The following is a 20,543-nucleotide window of genomic DNA, read 5'->3' as shown; positions in this document are numbered from 1 at the left end:
CATATGAAAGTTACTTCTGTACTAGTATAAGATTCAATCATATTTTAGCGGTGTTTTTCTTTGTAGTATTGTAAAATGTCAATATAACGACGACTTACATTTTTCACACGAACTTTAGATAAATAAAAGCTTTTGATCATCATCACGAGTATACTCGAGGTTTTATTAAAAGAAAATTTTAAGGTTACGCATATCATTAGATTTGTTTCTAAGTCATAGTTAGAATTTAGTAATAAAAAATTAGATAAAAATTCAAACACTCTTTCAGAAATAATCGGTATGTTAAGGGGTTAATAATGATGATCATACTACATATAAACAAGTGATTTGCCGAAGAGCAATAGAAAATTTACTAGGATCCTTCTAAGCTTGTGTATAACGGAACATTAAGTAAAACAATTCTACTTTCGCATCACATGACATTTCCGACAGACTTTGAAGGATGCATGTGTCACGCACAGGGTGGACTTATTTTAACCAGTTTGATTTAAATCACGATTTTAATCAAGATTTAAATCACTTGATTTTTTAAATAAAAATCGTTGATTTAAATCAAATTCCGAAATAAATTAATTTAAAGTGAAAATAAATAAAATCATGTTCCTGTTCTGTTATTTCGATTATGAAAGATAATAAACATAATACAATGAGACTCAAATGTATGTAAGCACAGTATGAAAACGAGTATTATAAAGAGGATGATTAGGAAAAATCCCTGTTTGAACGGGTAACGGGGAATCTTGCTTTCTTCTCTTCCTAACACAGGTTTTTAAATCGTTAACTATTCCAACGGGGAAATCACCATGATATTTAAGACGAAAATTCTTTTGTTTCCACGTCTGTTTGTTTCCAGATAATAGGGGCGTATTTAGAGGGGTTCGATCCCCTCCCCAATAATAATAATAATAATAATAATAATAATAATAATTTTAAAACTTTAGGCGAAATTTATGTACTAAATACATAGAAGTTCCTCGGGATCGTAATACAGCTAATTTTGGATGCGTTAAAATATCGAATAATAATAGTTTTGATAAAGTGGATATTTTCAAATATCTAGGATCAATATTAACAAATGGAAACGATAGTCACGAAGAAATTAAATTTCGACTAAAGGCAGGGAATTCGTGTTATTATTCAGTTCAAAAGCTCTTGTTGTTGTGAATTCTGTCGAGGAATTTGAAGCTTAAAATATATAAAACGATAACCATGCCTGTCGTTCTGTATGGTTGCGAAACATGGTCACTTACCCTGAGGGAAGGACATAGACTGAAAGTATTTGAGAACAAGATCCTGAGACGAATATTCGGACCCAAGAGGAACGGAAATAGCGGAAACTTCATAACGAGGAACTACATAATTTCTACGGTTTACCAAACACTGTTATGGTTATCAAATCTAGGAGGCTCACGTGGGAAGGTCATGTATCCAGAATGGCAGAAAGTAGGATCGCTTTCAAAGTCTTAACTGGAAGACAATCGGAAAACGACCATTAGGAAGACCTCGGGCAGATTGGAGAACAATATTAAGATGGATCTCGCAGAAATAGGAATACAAAGTAGAAACTGAGTCCAGTTGACTAAGGATAGAAGTCAGTGGGGAGCTTTTGTGAACGCGGCATTCCGGGTTCCATAGGCCATAGACTCAAGTTAGTTAATTTTAGTCGAAATTTATGTATTTCGTGCCGCTAGCTAGTTCCGATTTTTAAAAATATGCCCCTGTCAAATATAAGTAACTTTCGTGAAAAGAAGTGTCATGTTGACAAACATTGCTGTATTTTTTTTCCTTAATGCTTAAGAAACATTATTTGAGATTGAAATAGGTTAACGATTGAAGATTAACTCAAAATTAAACCCCAAAACTTTCACTTAAATGACAAGTAACATTTAATACTAATTCCTAATGACATAATTAACATTTAATACTAATTCCTAATGTTATATCTTCAGTTCGCAACTTATATTATACGAGGAGAAAGATTTGATTAAATCAAAAAAATCAACATGATTTTTTTTCCACCCTGGTCACGCAGTTGATGTGCAAAAAGTGTTGGAATACTTATTAATCAGACGTAAGATATTGCGCGGTAAAGAGAAATGAACTGTCCACAACAATGCGTTACATTTTATAATTTTATTTCGATAACGGCTCACGTGCTGCGCTGGCCCGTGAAGAAATTTAAGCTGTTTATAGGCAAGATACGTTACCAAAACAAATAGTCACAAGATAATTCATTCGCTTTCGTTCTGGTTGCAATGATGTGAACAGACTTTGGGGAGACGGCTGAAATTCAGCTCAAATGTAAAAGAGACTATGTAGATTCTATATTCAAAAATCAAACTGTCCTAAAATGGACAAAACATAGTCAAAAAGCACGAACCATTAACATTAAAGTCAATGGAAAATCAATGAAAAACAAATAATTCCTCCACTTATCTCAAACATCAAAAGAGGAAGATAGCTGAAATTCAGCTTAAATACAGAAGGAACTACGTAGGTTCTATATTCCAACAAGCAGTGTCCTCAAATGGATGGATCATAGTCAAACATCACGAAACATGCATATTAACGTCAACGGAAAATCAATGAAAAAAAAAAATAATAATAATCCACATATCTCAAAAACTATAATAAGGAGATGGCTAATGGAAAGTTATTGCAAAGATATAATGAAGAGCTTAAAAATGGTGTATAGAACGTAAGGTAAATATGGACAGAACGTAGTCAAAAGTCAAGTTCCTTCAATAACATCAATAATAATGATAAAGTATATGCATCTTCTTCGAATTACCCAGGGCGCCCCATGCGGAGGTTACGTGCTTGAAATATCTCACATCTGGATTTGGAATCTCCAGACTCGGTTTAGCACGCAACATGACTCTTGACCCGATCACGTGACAAAGTCTGGTCCTTATGGCAAATCGGTTAGGCCCTTTCGTTTTCGAAGACGCTTCTTGCACTGGGCGAACAATCAGCAAATATTCTGAAAAGAATGAGTAAGACCAGCAGTCATGACATCACCAACGACCTAAACACCAAACACTATTTAAACCATCTGGAGAAAGTTGGTGGCTACAAAACTAACCTCGACGTTTCGTTGCTACATAATTTTATTCAAAAACATTTACTCGATCAAATTTCCATCTGTGAATGCACTGCAAGATAACGAACTGGTCGTTTCCGAAGCGGTTGATCATGGGTGATAAAGTAAATAACCTACGACAACAATATTAGAGAAAGATCCTGCTCCAAGCGAGAAGTAGTTTTATACTATGTGCTAAAGCTCACACTGACGCCCAGGAAGTTATGATGTGGTTCTGGTGAGGTTGGACGTGAATCGTGCATCAGGAGCTGCAGCTGCCGTGTAGAACAAGTCTCCAACATTGTACTGTCGACAATTAGCGCGAGTCCACTTGACAATTCAAAAGAAAAGGCCGAAACGAGAAAATAGAAAGGGTCTCGTATACTATGGTTGCACTGAAAGTTTCGGGAATCACGTACTGGGAACAATGTAATCTGTTAGAATTTATCGTAGTTATAAACTGTCATCTTTGTCCACTCTAAATGCAAAACCTTATGTAACTCGGAACCTTTATCGTTCCAGGGCACCAGTTTGAAGTAAGTAGTCGTGATCTAGAATGGACTTGACGAGAGAGCACTTCCGTGTCATGATTTATTAGAATTTCGCCAAGGGTTAACATAGCAACAGTGTGTTTGTCGGATGCCTGCTACTTTTCCTGATGAAGCTCAATCCCAGACAATTTACAGGTGGTTTCAGTAATTCAGATGTGGTCGGGTCAGCCTGAGTGATGAGAATCGTGCAGGTTGTCCATCGACAGCCATTGTGCCCCGAAACATTCAAGCTGTTCCTGAACTAATTAACACTGATCGACATGTGACTTATCGCGAAATTCACGGGACCTTAGGCATTGGCATGAGCCAAATACAAACAAGATTGCATGGTCATTTAAGTGTGAAAAACTTTGCGTTCGTTGGATCCCACACAATTTAACTATTAAAAAAGACGCCCGTGTGAAGTGGTGCAAAGCTCTAACCAAACGGTTTAAGTCTGAATCATCTAATTTGGTGTTTAACATCGTAGCAGGTGATGAAACATGGATTTACGTGGAATGGAAGAATCGTAGAACGGTCAACGCAGAATGGTACACAACCATATGTCTACCAGAAGTACTGAATGTGAGCAGACAGTCCAACCCCAACCGTCGAATCACTCTGCATCACGACAATGCTAAATCGTACACAGAAGCTGCTACAACTGATTTTCTGGACCAGGAAAACGTTCAAGTCATGACACGTCCGGCTTATTCCCCTGATTTAGCCCCAGTGATTTGTTTTTGTTCCCAAAAGTCAAGAACGTGTTGCGTGGGAAGCGCTTTTGCATTCCAGAAGAAGCCGAGGCATACAAACAGCATGTTTCACAGGTACGAACTTCAAAGTGGCATACCTGTTTCAAGATGTGGTTGTATCGCATCAAACAATGCATTGCTGTAAAAGGAAAGTACTTTGAAAAGCAACAAAAAATTGCTGTACCTTGATGCTCTTGTATTCTATTATTTTCCCGAAAGTTTCACTGCAACCCTCGTACCATGCTGACAACGCCAGACCACATGCACCTTCGCTGATCCATTAGAGATTGAGAGATTATAATGCATCTTACCGTATAACCGGAACCTGGCACCGTTAGACTATTATTACTTCTGGTCTCTCCACAACTTCCTGAATGGTGTTAAGATAGTTTCAAAAGAGCCCTGTGAAAACCACGTGTCAACTTTATGACCACAAACCACAGAAGTTCTATAGCGACGGAATTATGTAGTTGCAAGACAAATGACAAAGTCATGGAACAAAATGTGTAGTATGTGGTTTCGTAATGTTAATTTCAGATCATGATAAATGAATTCTCAACTTTGACCTCCACAGATGCAACGATAATATTTGTACAATACTCGTGTATATCCGTCCTTAGGATGAATTTTTTTAAGGTATCTCATTAGCCAGCAAGAAGAAGAAGAAAATGTAGCTAGATTATTCTGATCAATACAACCCGGTTTTATATGCAAAATCGATGTTTATGGTAGCATACAGAAATGTATGGAAAGTACTATTTCTTTCCGACGGGCTTGTAAGGATTCGTTTGAGGCGCATATGATGGTGCATATTTTGAATGGATTTTGATGTGCATGCATATTTCGTAACCTTTGCAGGATACTGCAGTATTTCCGAATTTCATTGCTGCATACTAGAGAGTATATCACAAGAAAGTAGGTTATATTTAAAGTGAACTGAATCAATTTATAAACGCAGATGTAGAACAAAATGTTGTATGGAATAATAGAATAAAATGTTGTATCCAAAATTAGGCTACCTGACTTGTCTTGCACACGGTCTTGATCGCGTAGCAGAAACAATCAGATACCAATATCCGGAAGTAGACGCGCTTCTATCAAATGTAAAGCTCCATCGCGTGTACGTATCTTTCGCGAAGTTGCGAAAAATGTTCTCTTACCTCCGCAACCAGTTTTAACCCGATGAGGCTCGTGGCTAGAAGCTGTGTCGTATTATGCAGATATCTTAAATCAAGCGAAGACAGTTGTAGACTAACTAAATCCCGATGATGCAGCAGCTATTTGTGTGTCACAAAAATGCTTCTTTACAAAGTGGCATTAAGAACAAAATTAAGTACATACACAAAGACTTCTCGAGAATACCTAAAATTATCAGACAGAATACCGTAACAATGCTTTGCAGCATTCACTCTCCTTGTTGGGATAATTATCGCAGATTTTGTCCAGTGACACTCACGGTGTTGCGAAAATAGCGTCAGATAAACTTTCATAAATATTAGACCAAAATCCCGGCCAGAAAACAATCTGTGACATTGCAAATGTACTCAATGGTGAAAACATGGAGTTGGAAGAGGACATTTGGTGATTTCCATATGCACAAGTGACTTCTGCTGATTTAGAAAGGAACTTTTCGATCCACAAAACGTTTCTCACTGATAAATACAGAGGGTTTACAGAGGAAACCCTCAGGAAGACGTTCATAGTTAATTGCAACAGAAGTCATTACGGAAAAATATTTTCTTAATGTTAATTTCTTATTGTATATTTCAGTGAATATGTTTTAATGCACATTTTTGGCATTTTTCGTGCATATCTCTGGGTTGGTTTTGCATGGAAATCCGGGCTCTACTGATTAATATTGATTTATCTGTTGTTTATTCCAAGTTTTAGGTGGATTGCTGTTATTTACTTGTTGTGATAACGAAATGTATTGATTCTAATCACTATGGAAATGACAGTGTAACTAAGTATTTGTTTAATCTAGAACGAACGAATAGAATACCGTAGAGATAACGAATTAGAACACCGTAAGAGAAAGATGTATATAACCTTAACTGCTCTGTATATGAAAAATACTTATATTATAGTGCATACTAAGTTAGAAATATTATACGTTTATTTATGTGCTTAATAGTGCGTAATATTTAAGTATCCGTAGCTAGAGAACTAAAATAAACTGTAATACTATACGATATTTTTTTTATATATATATATATATATATATATATATATATATGTAGTGTTATCCACCCAGGAATTTGAGATTTGTTAGAAGGATAGTATAACAGTCTCATCTACGTTGTAAACATTCTGTTGCAAGAAGGATTATAGTTTAATCCGCAATAATAACAAAGTAGACAGAAACATCGGAATGAGTCAATAAAAACTGAAGATAGCCTTAATAACAGAAAGGTGGACACAAATACACATCATCTGATCCAACAACGAGTTTGGTGTATATGGTACGGCAATTGGGACAGCAGTTACATGCCAAAATGGTGCAGTTTGCACAGCAACCAAATACCAAACTTGAACAGTCAATGGAACAGACGACACGAGTTAAATACCCAACTTAAGCAAACAGACGAAAGAATAGATCAAATGTCTCACAACTTTGAAGTTGTGAGAAGCTCAATCAAAGTAGTAGGGACCCAAGTTAGTGACCACTCCATCCAAATTATGAAATTACAAGAACTAGTTCAAATACTTAAAGGGAAAATCGCAACATCAAATGGAAGCCTTAACTTTGTGGTGAACGTAGCGGACGCTGAACCGAATAAGCAGAATCTCGAATTAGTGAAGAGCCCGGGAATATTGTTTGGAATTAGAAGATATGGTTTCCATTTCCGAGAGTGAGAAAGAAAACCACTACAGGATATTAATCCTCACACGCAGCGGGATATCCATACTCATGTAAAATCTAATAAATTAAGAAATTCTAAAACACATTTTAAATTTAGCGAAACAAGATCTACGACTAAATTTAGTGGACGAGCTGATATTCCACCAAGTGCATTTCTAGAGAAATTTGAAGAAGATTTAATAGGTGTAAATAGGAGTATTAATATAAAATAAGAAATAATTGTAATATGAAAATGAGAAAATGAAATATTGTTTTGTAATGACGGCCATTCAATAAGCGAACTTTATGCATAACAACCTGATTATCATGTCACGGTTCAGAGTTCTTTGCTATGGCATGGATTGGCATATTAACAATTCCCATTATTTCGGGAGCCATTTATGCAACGATAATGTTTGTATAATGTTCTGGTATATACGTCCTTAGGGCGAAACTGGTTTTAAATATTGCATAAGTCAGGAAGAAGAAAAAAGAAAATGTAGCTAGATTATTCTTATTAATATTGACTTATCTGTTGTTTATTCTAAGTTTTGGGTGGATTGTTGTTATGACAACGAATGTATTGATTCTGATCACTATGGAAATTACAGTTTAACTAAGTACTAGTTTAATCTAGAACGAACGAATAGAACTCCGCAGAGATAACGAATTAGAACACCGCAAGATAAAGACGTATGTAACATTTCCTGCTCTGTATATGAAAAAGTTACACATAAAATATTGTGCATACTAAGTTAGAAATATTAAGTGTACGTTTATTTATGTGCTTAATATTGCGCAACATTTAAGTATCCGTAGCTACAGAACTAAAATAACGAAATGTGTGGTATTAAAGGCTCAATACTTCTTAGACAACCTGATATATAACGAAACAACTAGTGATGAAATTAACATTCTACGGCTTCTTAAAAATCAATCTAAGGCTCAATACCTTATATCGTACTCCTAACTTCAATTAAGAATGAACCACGTTGCCCTAACTTTTGATCGAATGACTGACTGTAATTTAAAGTTTCCCTTCACCACCAAAATTATGAGACTGGATCTGTTGCTTAAGATAGGAACCAAACAACTACCGGGGTCTGAATGCAAGCGGCAACACCTCCAGCGCGAATCGAGCCCCGGACAACAGCCACACGCATTAGTCACTTGACAAGGAAGCATCATAGCTAGAGCGCCAGCTTTTAGTACGAATGTACACAGGTTGACGTTTGACTGAGACTACAAAGCTCCATATACAAAGCAGAGTAATGGTTATTATCCTAAAACAGTAAGTCATGTTTTGATCATAGCCTTAGATCGAGATTCAGATATACTTAAAACAGCCAAAACCATCAAAACTCGTACGCAATAAATCTGCGATAGAGATTGGAAACCCACGGCCTAATCTACTAAAAAGTAGCTTGGGCAGTAAGTCCTACCCGTAAGTCCGTGCGTTTGTCCTTAATTATTACATGTAGGTTATGTAAGCCTATAAATGGATTACAGTTTCTATACAGATTCCTGTATGTCAAAGCTATACGATATTCTCCTTGACCAGATTATGTTCTGAGATATGTAAGGATATATGGCCTGTGAAGTAAGTTACCAGCATAATCAATAACGACTGGCGGTGGTGCCCGACGGTTTGTTTTCTGTGGTGTTTTCTAAGGGTTCACTATCAGGGAAAAGCTGAACATTTGCTCCAGCAGAAGAAAATATGCTAAGGACTGTCAGATTTATACTGGTGCCTGAAGTTGGGTTGAGCGAAAAGTAAAAAAAATGAACAATCGAGATTCCTGATTTTACACTGTGGTCTGTATTCTAATTATTCTTGATTATCAGTACTCCCGCCGAGAGACTATCTGAAGGAAAGTCTAATTCGGATCCCTGTGTGACGCGTTAATGGACTGGTTCCCGATCTTCCTTAACTAATGGTACATTTTACTGAATGTCCATGACAGTGACACACTTTTGACTTCTTTTATTAATAATAATATAAATTAAAATAGTGTATAAATTTCTACACAATAGTGACCCTATATAGTATTGAGCATCGTTGCTGCCACGAGAGATCTTGACAGGAACAGTGTCAAAAAAAAAAAAAAAAAAAAAATTAATTAAATTTAAACTCATGATTTTTAAATCGTAAAATTTTGCGACACACCCTATAGGATTATACAACACACACCGGCTGAGAACTACTGGTTAATCAGGGCTCGCACCATACCAAACTTCCTTCCAATAATTATATGTTTTTCTTTACACTTTCTCTAGCTTACGTAATGTTATCTTTACATACAACATAATTTCTCGAAGGATTTTAGTAAAAAGTTCACGTGTATATGTACCAGCACTGTGTTAGTACTGCTAAGGACGCCAAGCTAAAAAACTCCTGAGAAGATACTTCTTCACATTTGTTTTAACAGACAAGCACTGAAACTGCACACACAATTAGATGTTTCCAAATTCATCTTTGACATAATATTCACAACTTCGTAGCACAATGCAGTTTGGGACACTTTCCGAATTCCCGTTATTTTGAGAACTACTGTATGTCCAACGGCATTACCGTACCAAACAACAACTCAACACATTTTTCTTTCATACATAGGAGTGAAATCCTATCTTCAGAAAAGAATAATTCAAAGCACATTGCTGTGATTAACGAAGTCACAAATTCAATAGTTCAACAGTGAAACAATTACATTTTCTGATAGATCATCGAAACAACTAGCCTGAAACACACACATACTGAAATATTTTCTCACGCTATTCAGTCTTAGTTTCATTCTAAATAAATTATTCGTAGAAATTTCCTGCACCCATCTGTTCGAAATTCTGAACACGGTAATTTCAACAGTATACACAAGACGAAATAATCAACTATGAGAACACTGAAGCAATATTATTTCAAAGTTAGTTTCAGTAAGAGTTTTAAAAGACCTGACCAATATCCATGCACTAGTGTGGGACCGAAAATTTGGACATACTGTTTTTCGTGGAAGCAATCAACAGACGAATTCCTTGTTCCAAATCGCCTGTCATCCTTGAATTCTCTAGCATTTTTTTCAAAAAAGGAAACATCATACTTAAAGAAAAGAATATAGAAAAGGAAATAGTTTCTTCCGGCAACAGCTTAGCGAACAAAAATACTCTCTCGTCCACTTGTCATTATGTTTCTCTTACAAATGGAGGCTTCCAGGACAGAGACCAACACGGCTAGTCCATCGCAAGATGCAAATTAATCTTCAACGAATCTTATAAAAATATTTCCGAAGTGTAATTTACTCATGAAACGGTATCTTATTATACTTTAAAAAATATAACATAAAACGATGTAGAGTTATCATGCAACAGAATGATCTTTACCTAGTAGCACTAATGTATTCAATATAAACAGGCAAATTCAGATACATTTTGAACAAAGCACTACATTTGAGAACAAACATTATTCAACTGTGTTATAGTTTAATGTATTGTTCAACTGTTGTGCTTCGTTCCGAGTTAAGATTTGGGGTAAACTTTACAATACATGCTCTGCTGCGCATCGGTAAGTAGGACCGCTTTAAAAGGGTATAGTAAAGCAGGATAAGGTATATAGTAGAGTAACATAGAGATAAATAAGGTAGGGGTAAGAACGGCTTAGCTTAAGATTAGGGAAGTTTTGACCCATTTTAATAAAATTAATAGTGTGTAATTTATTGTTTCTGAGTGAGTATACCAGCTGAAGCAGACAGTGTAAAGTTAACCCAAGATTAAGATACATACCGGTACAAAGCTACAATACGAACTTTCTACCAGAAACAGATTAAAATTATAATTACAAGGTAAACAACAAGAGTTGAAAAGTGAATACTGTACGAAGTTCATACGTCACTGCACGTACTATGAATTTCAGGATTTCTTGACGTGAGCGTATGAAATTTCTGATGTATGAATAATAAAAGCACTGTTCCCCACAAATTTGTACAGGCTTTGTGTTATTAACTCAAGATAAACAACACACATTACAAGCTATGCACAGGAAAACTTGTTAATTTTCATATGCTAGCTTCAGTAGCGTACCACATTTGTCAACTTCCAAAATTAAAAGTAGCCCTTTAACTAACTGTGCCATGAAATTTCACAGCAACAAAGATGATAAAAAAGCATTTTTACTTTCGGAAGGCATGACAATTTGTCCACTACCATAATGACAACTATTATAACCGTTAATACTATTATTATTTACAGTAGTGAAAACGAAGTACAGTCTGATTAAAAATACTTTAGAATCAACAATATTTTTCACAACGGATCGACTGAGAGAATGTGAAAATAGCAACGTAGCCTTGCAAGTCCACCAAATCTAGCTTACAACGTTTGACATATCGTTACTTCGTGATTAGGAAACACAACCGAGCTTTGATGGGTTTTCTAAGCTCTCCCTCCTCACTTTTATCTTTCATAATATACATAATTGTGAGTTTGTGTCACACACCAGCTTACTTTTCAATCCTAAAGCATTTTAAATCAGACTTACTAGTAATAACTAATGTAAATATACACCACAAACGTTATATACATTCATAAACACAAACAAACTATTTGCTGAGCAAAACAATATATTCATATAAAAAACTACATACGTGTTATAGTTTCGCTAACTAACATTTTGGCTTCATCAGACACTATCACTTAGACAGTGTCTGATGAAGCCAAAATGTTAGTTGGCGAAACTGTAACACGTATGTAGTTTTTTTATATGAATATATTGTTTTGCTCAGCAAATTGTTTGTGTTTAAGTATATACAAAGCAAAGCTTCTACTTATGGAAAATATAACGCATTCATATTTCACTCCAAATAAGAATACCCAGGAGACAACTAGTACAAATCTACAACCAAATATTATTGAAAAATTAAGCAAGCATCTTTACTACGAGCCTTGTAACAAATTTGCTACTAAAACAGGGATTACTAAAGACATCCAAGTAACCTAAACATCTACGGTGAAAAACAATTTATATAGAAACTGGGTGTTTTAGTGAATTTGGCTGCGTAAGTGGTCTTTGATTTAAGCAATCATAAGTCCTAAATCATTTCTAGTTAACATTTGCTTAATGGGATACCAATCCGAGGGACTATACTTGAAACTTAACTAGTTTTGTGTGTGTGTGTCCTCATACAACACCGATTTTATAACGAAAGACCTAGTATTCAAGTAGGTTCCGACCCAACGCCATATTCTGAATCCGGTAGTTAGCACGTGCACAAATCGTAACGTAAGATCACCCCCCACCCCTTAGTATAGGCAGTTTACATTTATTTCGCCTCTACGAGAAACGGACTACAGCGCCACGCCACTAATCACGGCTACGAGAAGTGGTCTTGGTGTATGTGTTTAGTTGTTTACAATAGTCTGTTTACAACGATTTTTTTTGACTGTTAGTGAATATCTCTACTTAAAAATACGAACTAAGGTTTCTGGAGCACCCACATTGCCTAAATTATCTAATGCTAATAGTCGTACCGTAACGTACTTCCCCGTAACTTCAGATGCCGTATAATAATAAAAGTAACACGGACCTATCAAAAGTATATTCTAATTGCTTTATGAAAGTTTATATACATAGTACAATTACGCCTCGCTCCTATTTTTCGCAATTTTACATCCTCGAATTCCGAACTGTCACGTATGGTCTTCCCTATACTAAAATTGTGTCAATGCCCTATTCAATACATAAATTAGTAATGTGATGCTGTCAGCTCTATCTAATCATGTATTATGATATAGATAGCACATTTCGTCGAAGCGGATGTCCCGACTACTCTCTTCAATGACAGAAGTGCATAAATATCATATTAACAAAATTACTCCTCATGCGATTGTCATTTGTTACTTAATACCACCATTCCAGAGACGAATGGACGTATTATTTACCTGGTATGGATGGGCTTGGTGCTTCTCGAAGTACCTGAAATAATGAAAGAAAACATAATAAATTAGAAATTGAGGCTAGATTCGCTTACAAATATGCATCTCATAAAATTAACTACAATAGACCACTGAATATGGCGGAATAAGGTTTACTATATTCCCAAACAAATAGTTTTTCGAAAGCAAAAATATGCGTACCCATCGCTAATCCTCTGAGGTTTCCTTGCATGCATTACCATCAATGCAAGTATCTATGAAATATGCGCGGCTACAATTGTGCCCTTTTTGTTGATACAAAATCATAAAAAAAATTACAATCACTTCAACTCAACATCAAACTTCCTCATCTAACGCCATGTCACATACGGGATACCAGTGTCACAAAAAGAAAACTTATATACCACTTTAACCTTACTGTATGTTAAACACATTAGTATCACCAATGAACACTAGAGGCGCAACAGCTTCACAATCATAGAAAAGCTGAGAGATCAACTCTTTCCAGCTTACACATAATTCTGCGAACAGTAACACAATGCAAACAATTCAAAAAGTACATATATAATTGCCATGCCATCTATCCCAAAATTGGATTGTATCATTGACACAAACCGATATAAAATGTACCCGAAGGGTCTCGATCCGTTTACTCCATCTTGTTATCATCTGTATCAACGCAACGCAAATTTTTAGTTTTAGAGCCTCATCCCTTACCAGAAATATAACGTAAAAAAAAAAAAAAAAAAAAAATTAAACCATAACTGCTATACAATGGTTGAAGTGAGACGGTATGCGGAGTTATGCCATACCGCCTCTGGTTTTTCAGTAATGAGGACATACCGTCTCTGGTTTTTCAGTGATTAAGACGATATTTAAATAGCCGGTATGTTGAGTCAAAATCATAATAAAACATACCGCCTTTACTTTTTTTTACACTTCGAACACTGATGCTATATTTAGTAACGATAATTAAAGTGTAGATTTTGCGTGTTTGATGCAAACTGTTAGGAATGAGGATCATAGTTTGTGCTAATCAATATACTATACAATTATTTTTTCCAGCTTTTGCTGGAGTTATAGGACGCAAAATTTTGTGAAGAATCGTCTGATAACATGCCGCCAAAAAACTACACAAGCACGAGCATCAATCTCATCGGAGACAGCGGGAACGTGTCTCCAGGGTGCGAATTGGCGGGGGGGGGGATGCCAGGGATTTCCCACCATGGAGAAGAAAAATTTTATCCCTGGCAGGGATAACTTTTTCCCCCTCTGGAGTATTTTTAAATTGACATGAAGATAAGATAGAAAAAGGGAACAATTCTTACTTTGCGTAGCTAACCTAAATATTACTTGAGTGAAAATTTATGAAAGATCTCACATTTCAACTGTTTTGTACTTGTTAGTATATATATATATATATATATATATATGTGTGTGTGTGTGTGTGTGTGTGTGTGTGTGTGTGTGTGTGAGTGTGTGTGTGTGTGTATGAGGACTGGGTGCGCATATGGGTGAAATTCATCCCCCCCTGGGAAAATTTTTCAATTCGCACACTGCGTGTCTCCACTAATATTTTTAGGCTAAAACGCTTTTCGTCCCCCCGATATAGAGGTTCAACCATGTAGCAGTTTGCTACGTTCATAAAACAATATTAAATAAAGTGGATATAATAAAGTAGCACAAAAGTTTGTTTCCAATTGTGGAAAAAAAGGCAGTCAGTTTTTGGCCCTATGAAGGTGAAGGTGGAATAAACTGTAATGTAACAAACTGTTTTTGTTTAGATAGTGAGTAGCAAAACGAGTTTAGTTTTAACTAAAAAGCATAATTTTCAACTAATTGTTTAACTATACATTGTTGAGCTTCATTTACATTAGTTGTAGGCTTCTAAGCCTAAAACCTGTTTTCAAAACTTTGTTGTTTCTGAGTAATCACTTCACACTATCTTTTTTTTTTTTTTACATACACTTAGTTATCACTTAATTTAACTAAAATTTTATGTTTGGACAAAAAAACAAACTGTAAAGTGCGTGTGTGTGTGTGTGCGTTTTAATACCACATTTTCAAAAAAAAAAAAAAAAAACTAAACTATCAAAGATAAAAATGAAAAATATATTTTTAAAGTTTTTGTTTGCTTTTTAAGTCAAAAATGTTTTAAAATATAATGTACGATGTGCGATGAGTATTTTTTATTTTGCGGGAAAGGGCCTCCGGATCCCCCTCTTTTATGGGGTATACACCCCAGTTCCCCCGATAATCTGGACCCTTAAAATTTGTGTACTGCTGATGCCAATAAATACAAGAGTTCATTAATTAGACATTGAGCATACTGGGACATGTTCAGTACCAACCGTCGAAAAGAAAAATGTGAAACGTAACGCAATTCAAAATATGCAGAAATCATATTATAATTGTTGTATCTATTATCGAAATTAACACACAGGTTTGGAGTTGTATTTATTCAAACCGTTACAGAATATGGCCCACTATAAGCAATATAGGCATGTGAATCTTGGGGCTCAGAACCCTTCATCCTCCTTCCAAATATTACCGATGAGGGGCTGAGCCCCCCAATGTTTCAGTTCTGTTTTCGTATTCTCATTTCTCAAAATACTTTTTCGAAACATACGTAGCAAGAAAGCTTTCGGCTAGTTGGCACGTGTTTGGCTTTTTGCTTTTCACGCTTGCACTTGAAACGCATGCTTTGATACAATCTGCCTTCTGTTGTACTTCAAGCGATGCTTTAAACCCATCGTAGAGCGTCATAGCATCACTGGCTGTTCATTGGTTATTGACTTGACTTGTAAAACGCTTGCGTCAAGCTTGAACAGAACATTGAATGCAAGGTTACCCCCATGTAACCTCGTCACTGGAACCCAGCTTGCGGCATGTTTGCATGTTTTCCAATCAAGCTGGATGCAAACTTCGCCGACTTGCAATTCAAGCTCACACCAAGCGGTTTGCAAGTTGTATCTGCTACTAGGGTAGTTTTTAAAGATGACTACTCAGGTGCATTTTCCTTCCCGCTCCCAGTTACATATTCTTTACTTATGACTGGTGTGCATTGTCATCCTGGAGCATCAAAAGAAACAGAGAGAATTGTGGTCGTTTTATTAATATATGTGTGGGTTGTGAAGGACAGGTATAGTGGGCATTTTCTAGGAATTCTGGAAGTCCTGTGAACTTTCCTCTGCTAAACCTCGCCACATATGGCACTTTATATAGGGGACTAGAATTTGTCTAGCTGAGGGTTTCGCATCCCGACCCTGGCGTTTCCTCAGCCTACGGCTTCGCGTCTCTTCTCTATCAGCCTTTGCTTCAAGAATGAATTTCGTACATTTGCTCTTAACATTTCCTGAATTTGTCCCAGCTGGGGGCTTCGTGACCTCTACGTTTACACTACCTATTGCCTCGCACCTCTTAAGCCGAAAAATCTACGAAATTTCAAATTTGTTTTCGTATTTCAACTATCTAAAAGAATATTTTGTATCCCAAGAAAAATCACATTTAAATAACATGGAAATTTCTTCATCCCCTCTTCAAACCCTCTAAAATTTAAAAATATTCACTTTTGGCAATTTTTTTGTGGGTTAGTCCTGGAAGGCTACAATCATGCCAAATCTCATCATTCTAATCCTGCCGTAAGTGCCTAAACATTTTGAAGTGTGGAAGATGTACCAAATAAATAAAATATGAAGGATTTTTCAGTTCCCCATAAAACCATTCTACAGGTGAAAATTTTTATTTTTGGTAATTTACTTAGGTAACGCTGACGAAAAAGTACAACCATACCGAATTTAAGTTTTTGTTCCAATTTCAAGTACCTAAAATATGAGATTATAGAACTTTTATAAAAGCCAATTTAACCTCTACAGACCTGATTTTCTTTTTTACTGCATCAAAAAATTATTTCTGAATATTTTCTTGTAGAAATATATATATATATATCGGTGTATTAAAAGATATTTCTTATTAAAAGTGCCACAGAGGCACAGGGAGGGCATGTGCTCATTTTAGTACTTTTGGGGCGTACTACATGTATTTATTCTAAATATAAAAATAAACTAGGAATGCAATGGATGTACCCGATTGCAATGAAATGAGCTGAGCGAGCTTAAACTACGTAATCATTCCTGGCCATTATGCAATAATAAATGCCATTTTTAATTGTTGACAAAAAAATCGCGTGAAAACTTTTTCCCCATGTTAAGTCTATGCAAGCGTTTTTCGGTGATTATTCCTCGATGGTACATCGGATTTTTGATTTCGACCTATGTTGTCACTCAGCACGACATACTCTATCAGCGTGCTAAGTTTGGTTGAGATCGACCAAACGGTCTAGGAGGAGTTCGCGGACAACCAAACGGCTAACCCGAGTATAAGAGCTTCGCTTCGCTCAGCTCACTAAAGGTTGTTTTTGCTAGGAATGATGCAAATATTAGCAGCTAGTTTTTAATAAAAATTTATTTGCTTTCGTTTTCAAGCAGAATTCTTTCTTTTAACATCATTCAAGATCCATTCAGTATGAGTATAATTACTCCCGAGAATTTGGTTGTATTCACTCCATACCATAAACGACATTTTGCAAATGTTAAATGAAAAATCGAATGTTAATTGGAAAAATATTGTTGTAGTGTTTACAACCAACAAAGTTAGAACAAAGTAGGCTATATTGTTGTGATGTATCCTAACAAAATAAGAAACAAAGAAAAATGTATTAATTGTATATTTACCTTCAGTACCTTATAAGATAAGCTGCTATTATAATCATGTACCGTCAATGTTTCATTAGAACAATCATACATTTTACATCACGAGAATAACTTTAACGAGAACACTCTTATTGTCCTTAATTATCACATTGGTCTAATTCATACATGCTGTGTTCTCATATCATGTCTCTTTTTGGCGCTTCATTTGGAAAACAAGAAATGGAATCTAATTCCATCTTAGTCTGCTGAGCATCATACTCTGATATAGTACTGGTGCTGGTTTCATTCAATGGGAAGTCACTATTGCTGGCCTCATTGTCGTCTGGTATTGAAATGTCACTAGGACATTATCTAAATTTGTAGAATTTGATAAGGATCATGCAGTACTTTTCTTCTATAAGATCCTGAAATAAATTAAGAGCAATTTCTTAGAACTTAAGTAGCTACTGCTGAACATTACTCCATAAAAGAAAGTTATTTGAATCTAGTCGCAAGCAAAGAAAAACTGGTAAAATTAAAACAAAGAAAGAGCGCAATTTAATATAGATATATTTAGAAATTATAGTAGCGATCACCTCCCATGACATTCCAGCAGTTCCGTCTTCTTTAGTCTAACCGGCATAACCGTGGGACGTAAAACTTAAAAATTTCATTTAATTTCATATTCCAGCAGTTAAAACTTCCATTAACATTACTTAATCCAAAAACAAGTTAAAAGCATGAACAGAGAAAGGTTAAAATCGATGTTATGGTCGGTAACGGCAATTACGGCTTACGCCCATAGCATAAATAGATGTAAAACTGTTATAAAGAGAATATTACAATACAAGCCTATTTTATTACATTATTTATATCTCAACTGCTTTTAACACATCTCCTTAATCCAGCATCTAATGCATATTTATTTCTAAATTGCAACTAAAACAAAACAAAACTTAAAATAGCTTTTGAGAGATTAAAAATATCTAGCAATATGAAATGTACTGAAATGAGTACAGGGGAATAATATGTATACGAAGTACCAAAGTACTCATTTGAGTACATGGTAGTTTTTACTCAGTTCTGAAATGTACAGAACGTCCCTACTACAAATAATACCTTCATATCAAGAAGTTGATATTAAATTACAAGAAGAAAATTTTTTAAACCATGCCGAATGTAAATAAACGAATATACTCACGTTTTTTGTCAGGACCTTCAATCCTTTTCTCTCGTGCTGCAGCCATTCTTCTGAATCTCACATTGTGTGCTCAATGCTGCCATCCAATAGACCCAGAATGCAGTAAATGTGTCCTCGAATAAGTACTTGATTATCAAAACGTGTAAGGATGCGATTGAAATGAAACAACATATATTTACGTAATATTAAAATGAGCACTAGGGAACCGCAGAGGTTAAATAACATGGGGAAATTTTTCATCGCCCTTTAGCCCCTTAAAACTTAAAAATACTCACTTTTGGCAATTTTCATGTGGGTTAACCCAAAAAATCTACAATCATGTCAAATTTAATCATTGTGGCCATACAGGAAGTGTCCAAAAAATTTGGAATGTGAAAGGTGTCCCATATAAATAACATCGGGAAGATTTTGCAGTTCCCCATAAAATCTCTCTAAAGTTGCAATTTTTTATTTACTTAGATAACTAAACTAACTAACTCTATGGCCTATGGAACCCGGAGGTTCAATGCCGCGTTCACAAAAGCTCTCCACTGACTTCTATCCTTAGCTAACTGCATCCAGTTTCTACTCTGTATTCCAATCTCTGCGAGATCCATCTTAATATTGTCCTCCCATCTGCGCCTAGGTCTTCCTAATGGTCGTTTTCCGATTGGTCTTCCAATCAAAACTTTGAAAGCGTCTCTACTTTCTTCCATTCTAGCTACATGACCCGCCCATCTAAGCCTCCTAGACTTGACGACCCTAACAATGTTGGGTAAACCATATAAATTATGTAGTTCCTCGTTATGAAGTTTCCGCCATTCCCCATTCCCGTTCCTCTTGAGTCCGAATATTCGTCTCAGGATCTTGTTCTCAAATACTTTCAGTCTATGTTCTTCCCTCAGAGTAAGTGACCATGTTTCGCAGCCATACAGAACAACAGGCATGATTATCGTTTTGTATATTTTAAGTTTCAAATTCCTCGACAGAATTCGCGACGACAAGAGATTTTGAACCGAATAGTAACACGAATTCCCTGCTTTTAGTCGACATTTAATTTCTCCGTGAATATGATTTTCCTCTGTTAATATTGATCCTAGATATTTGAAAGTATCCACTTTATCAAAAGTATTATTTAGTATTTTAACGCATCCATAATTTGCTGTATTCCGGTCCCGACGCACTTCCATGTATTTAGTTTTCTCTGCTTTTACTTCTAAACCCATGTCCCTGCAAGCGTTTAATAAGATCTCTGCATTTCTTTCTATTGTTCTCCTATCATCTCCTATTAAATTTACATCATCAGCATATGCCATAACCTGGTGAATACCGTTCAACTGTAAGCCCTGGTTGCTATCTTTGATTTTCCTTATAGCGTATTCCAAAACGAAGTTAAATAATAATGGCGACAACGCATCTCCTTGTTTCAGGCCATTTTCGACGTGAAAGCTCGTGGACAAAAAATTTCCTACCCGGACTTTACTTTGGGATTCATTTAAACATATCTTAATTAATCTAATTAGCTTTCTCGGTATTCCAAGTTC

General features: G+C 35.7%; 1 protein-coding gene across 1 annotated transcript in view; it reads right to left on the bottom strand.

Annotated features, from left to right (window-relative positions):
- Positions 1 to 13,530, bottom strand: part of wcy (WW domain-containing adapter protein with coiled-coil wacky) — a 153,836-nt gene extending 140,306 nt beyond the window's left edge. Inside the window, exons 1-2 of the mRNA XM_081743479.1 lie at positions 13,330 to 13,530; positions 13,135 to 13,168 (exon numbers count right to left, since the gene is read on the bottom strand). Coding sequence (XP_081599605.1) covers positions 13,135 to 13,168; positions 13,330 to 13,370 — 75 coding nt within the window. The 5' untranslated portion in view covers positions 13,371 to 13,530. The remainder of the gene's footprint in view (positions 1 to 13,134; positions 13,169 to 13,329) is intronic.
- Between the last annotated feature and the right edge of the window lie 7,013 nt (positions 13,531 to 20,543).

Source organism: Thermobia domestica, chromosome 17 (assembly GCF_964235325.1).
Source record: "Thermobia domestica chromosome 17, izTheDome1.hap1.1, whole genome shotgun sequence".
Lineage (NCBI taxonomy): Eukaryota > Metazoa > Arthropoda > Insecta > Zygentoma > Lepismatidae > Thermobia > Thermobia domestica.
This window is presented reverse-complemented; position numbering and strand designations above follow the sequence as displayed.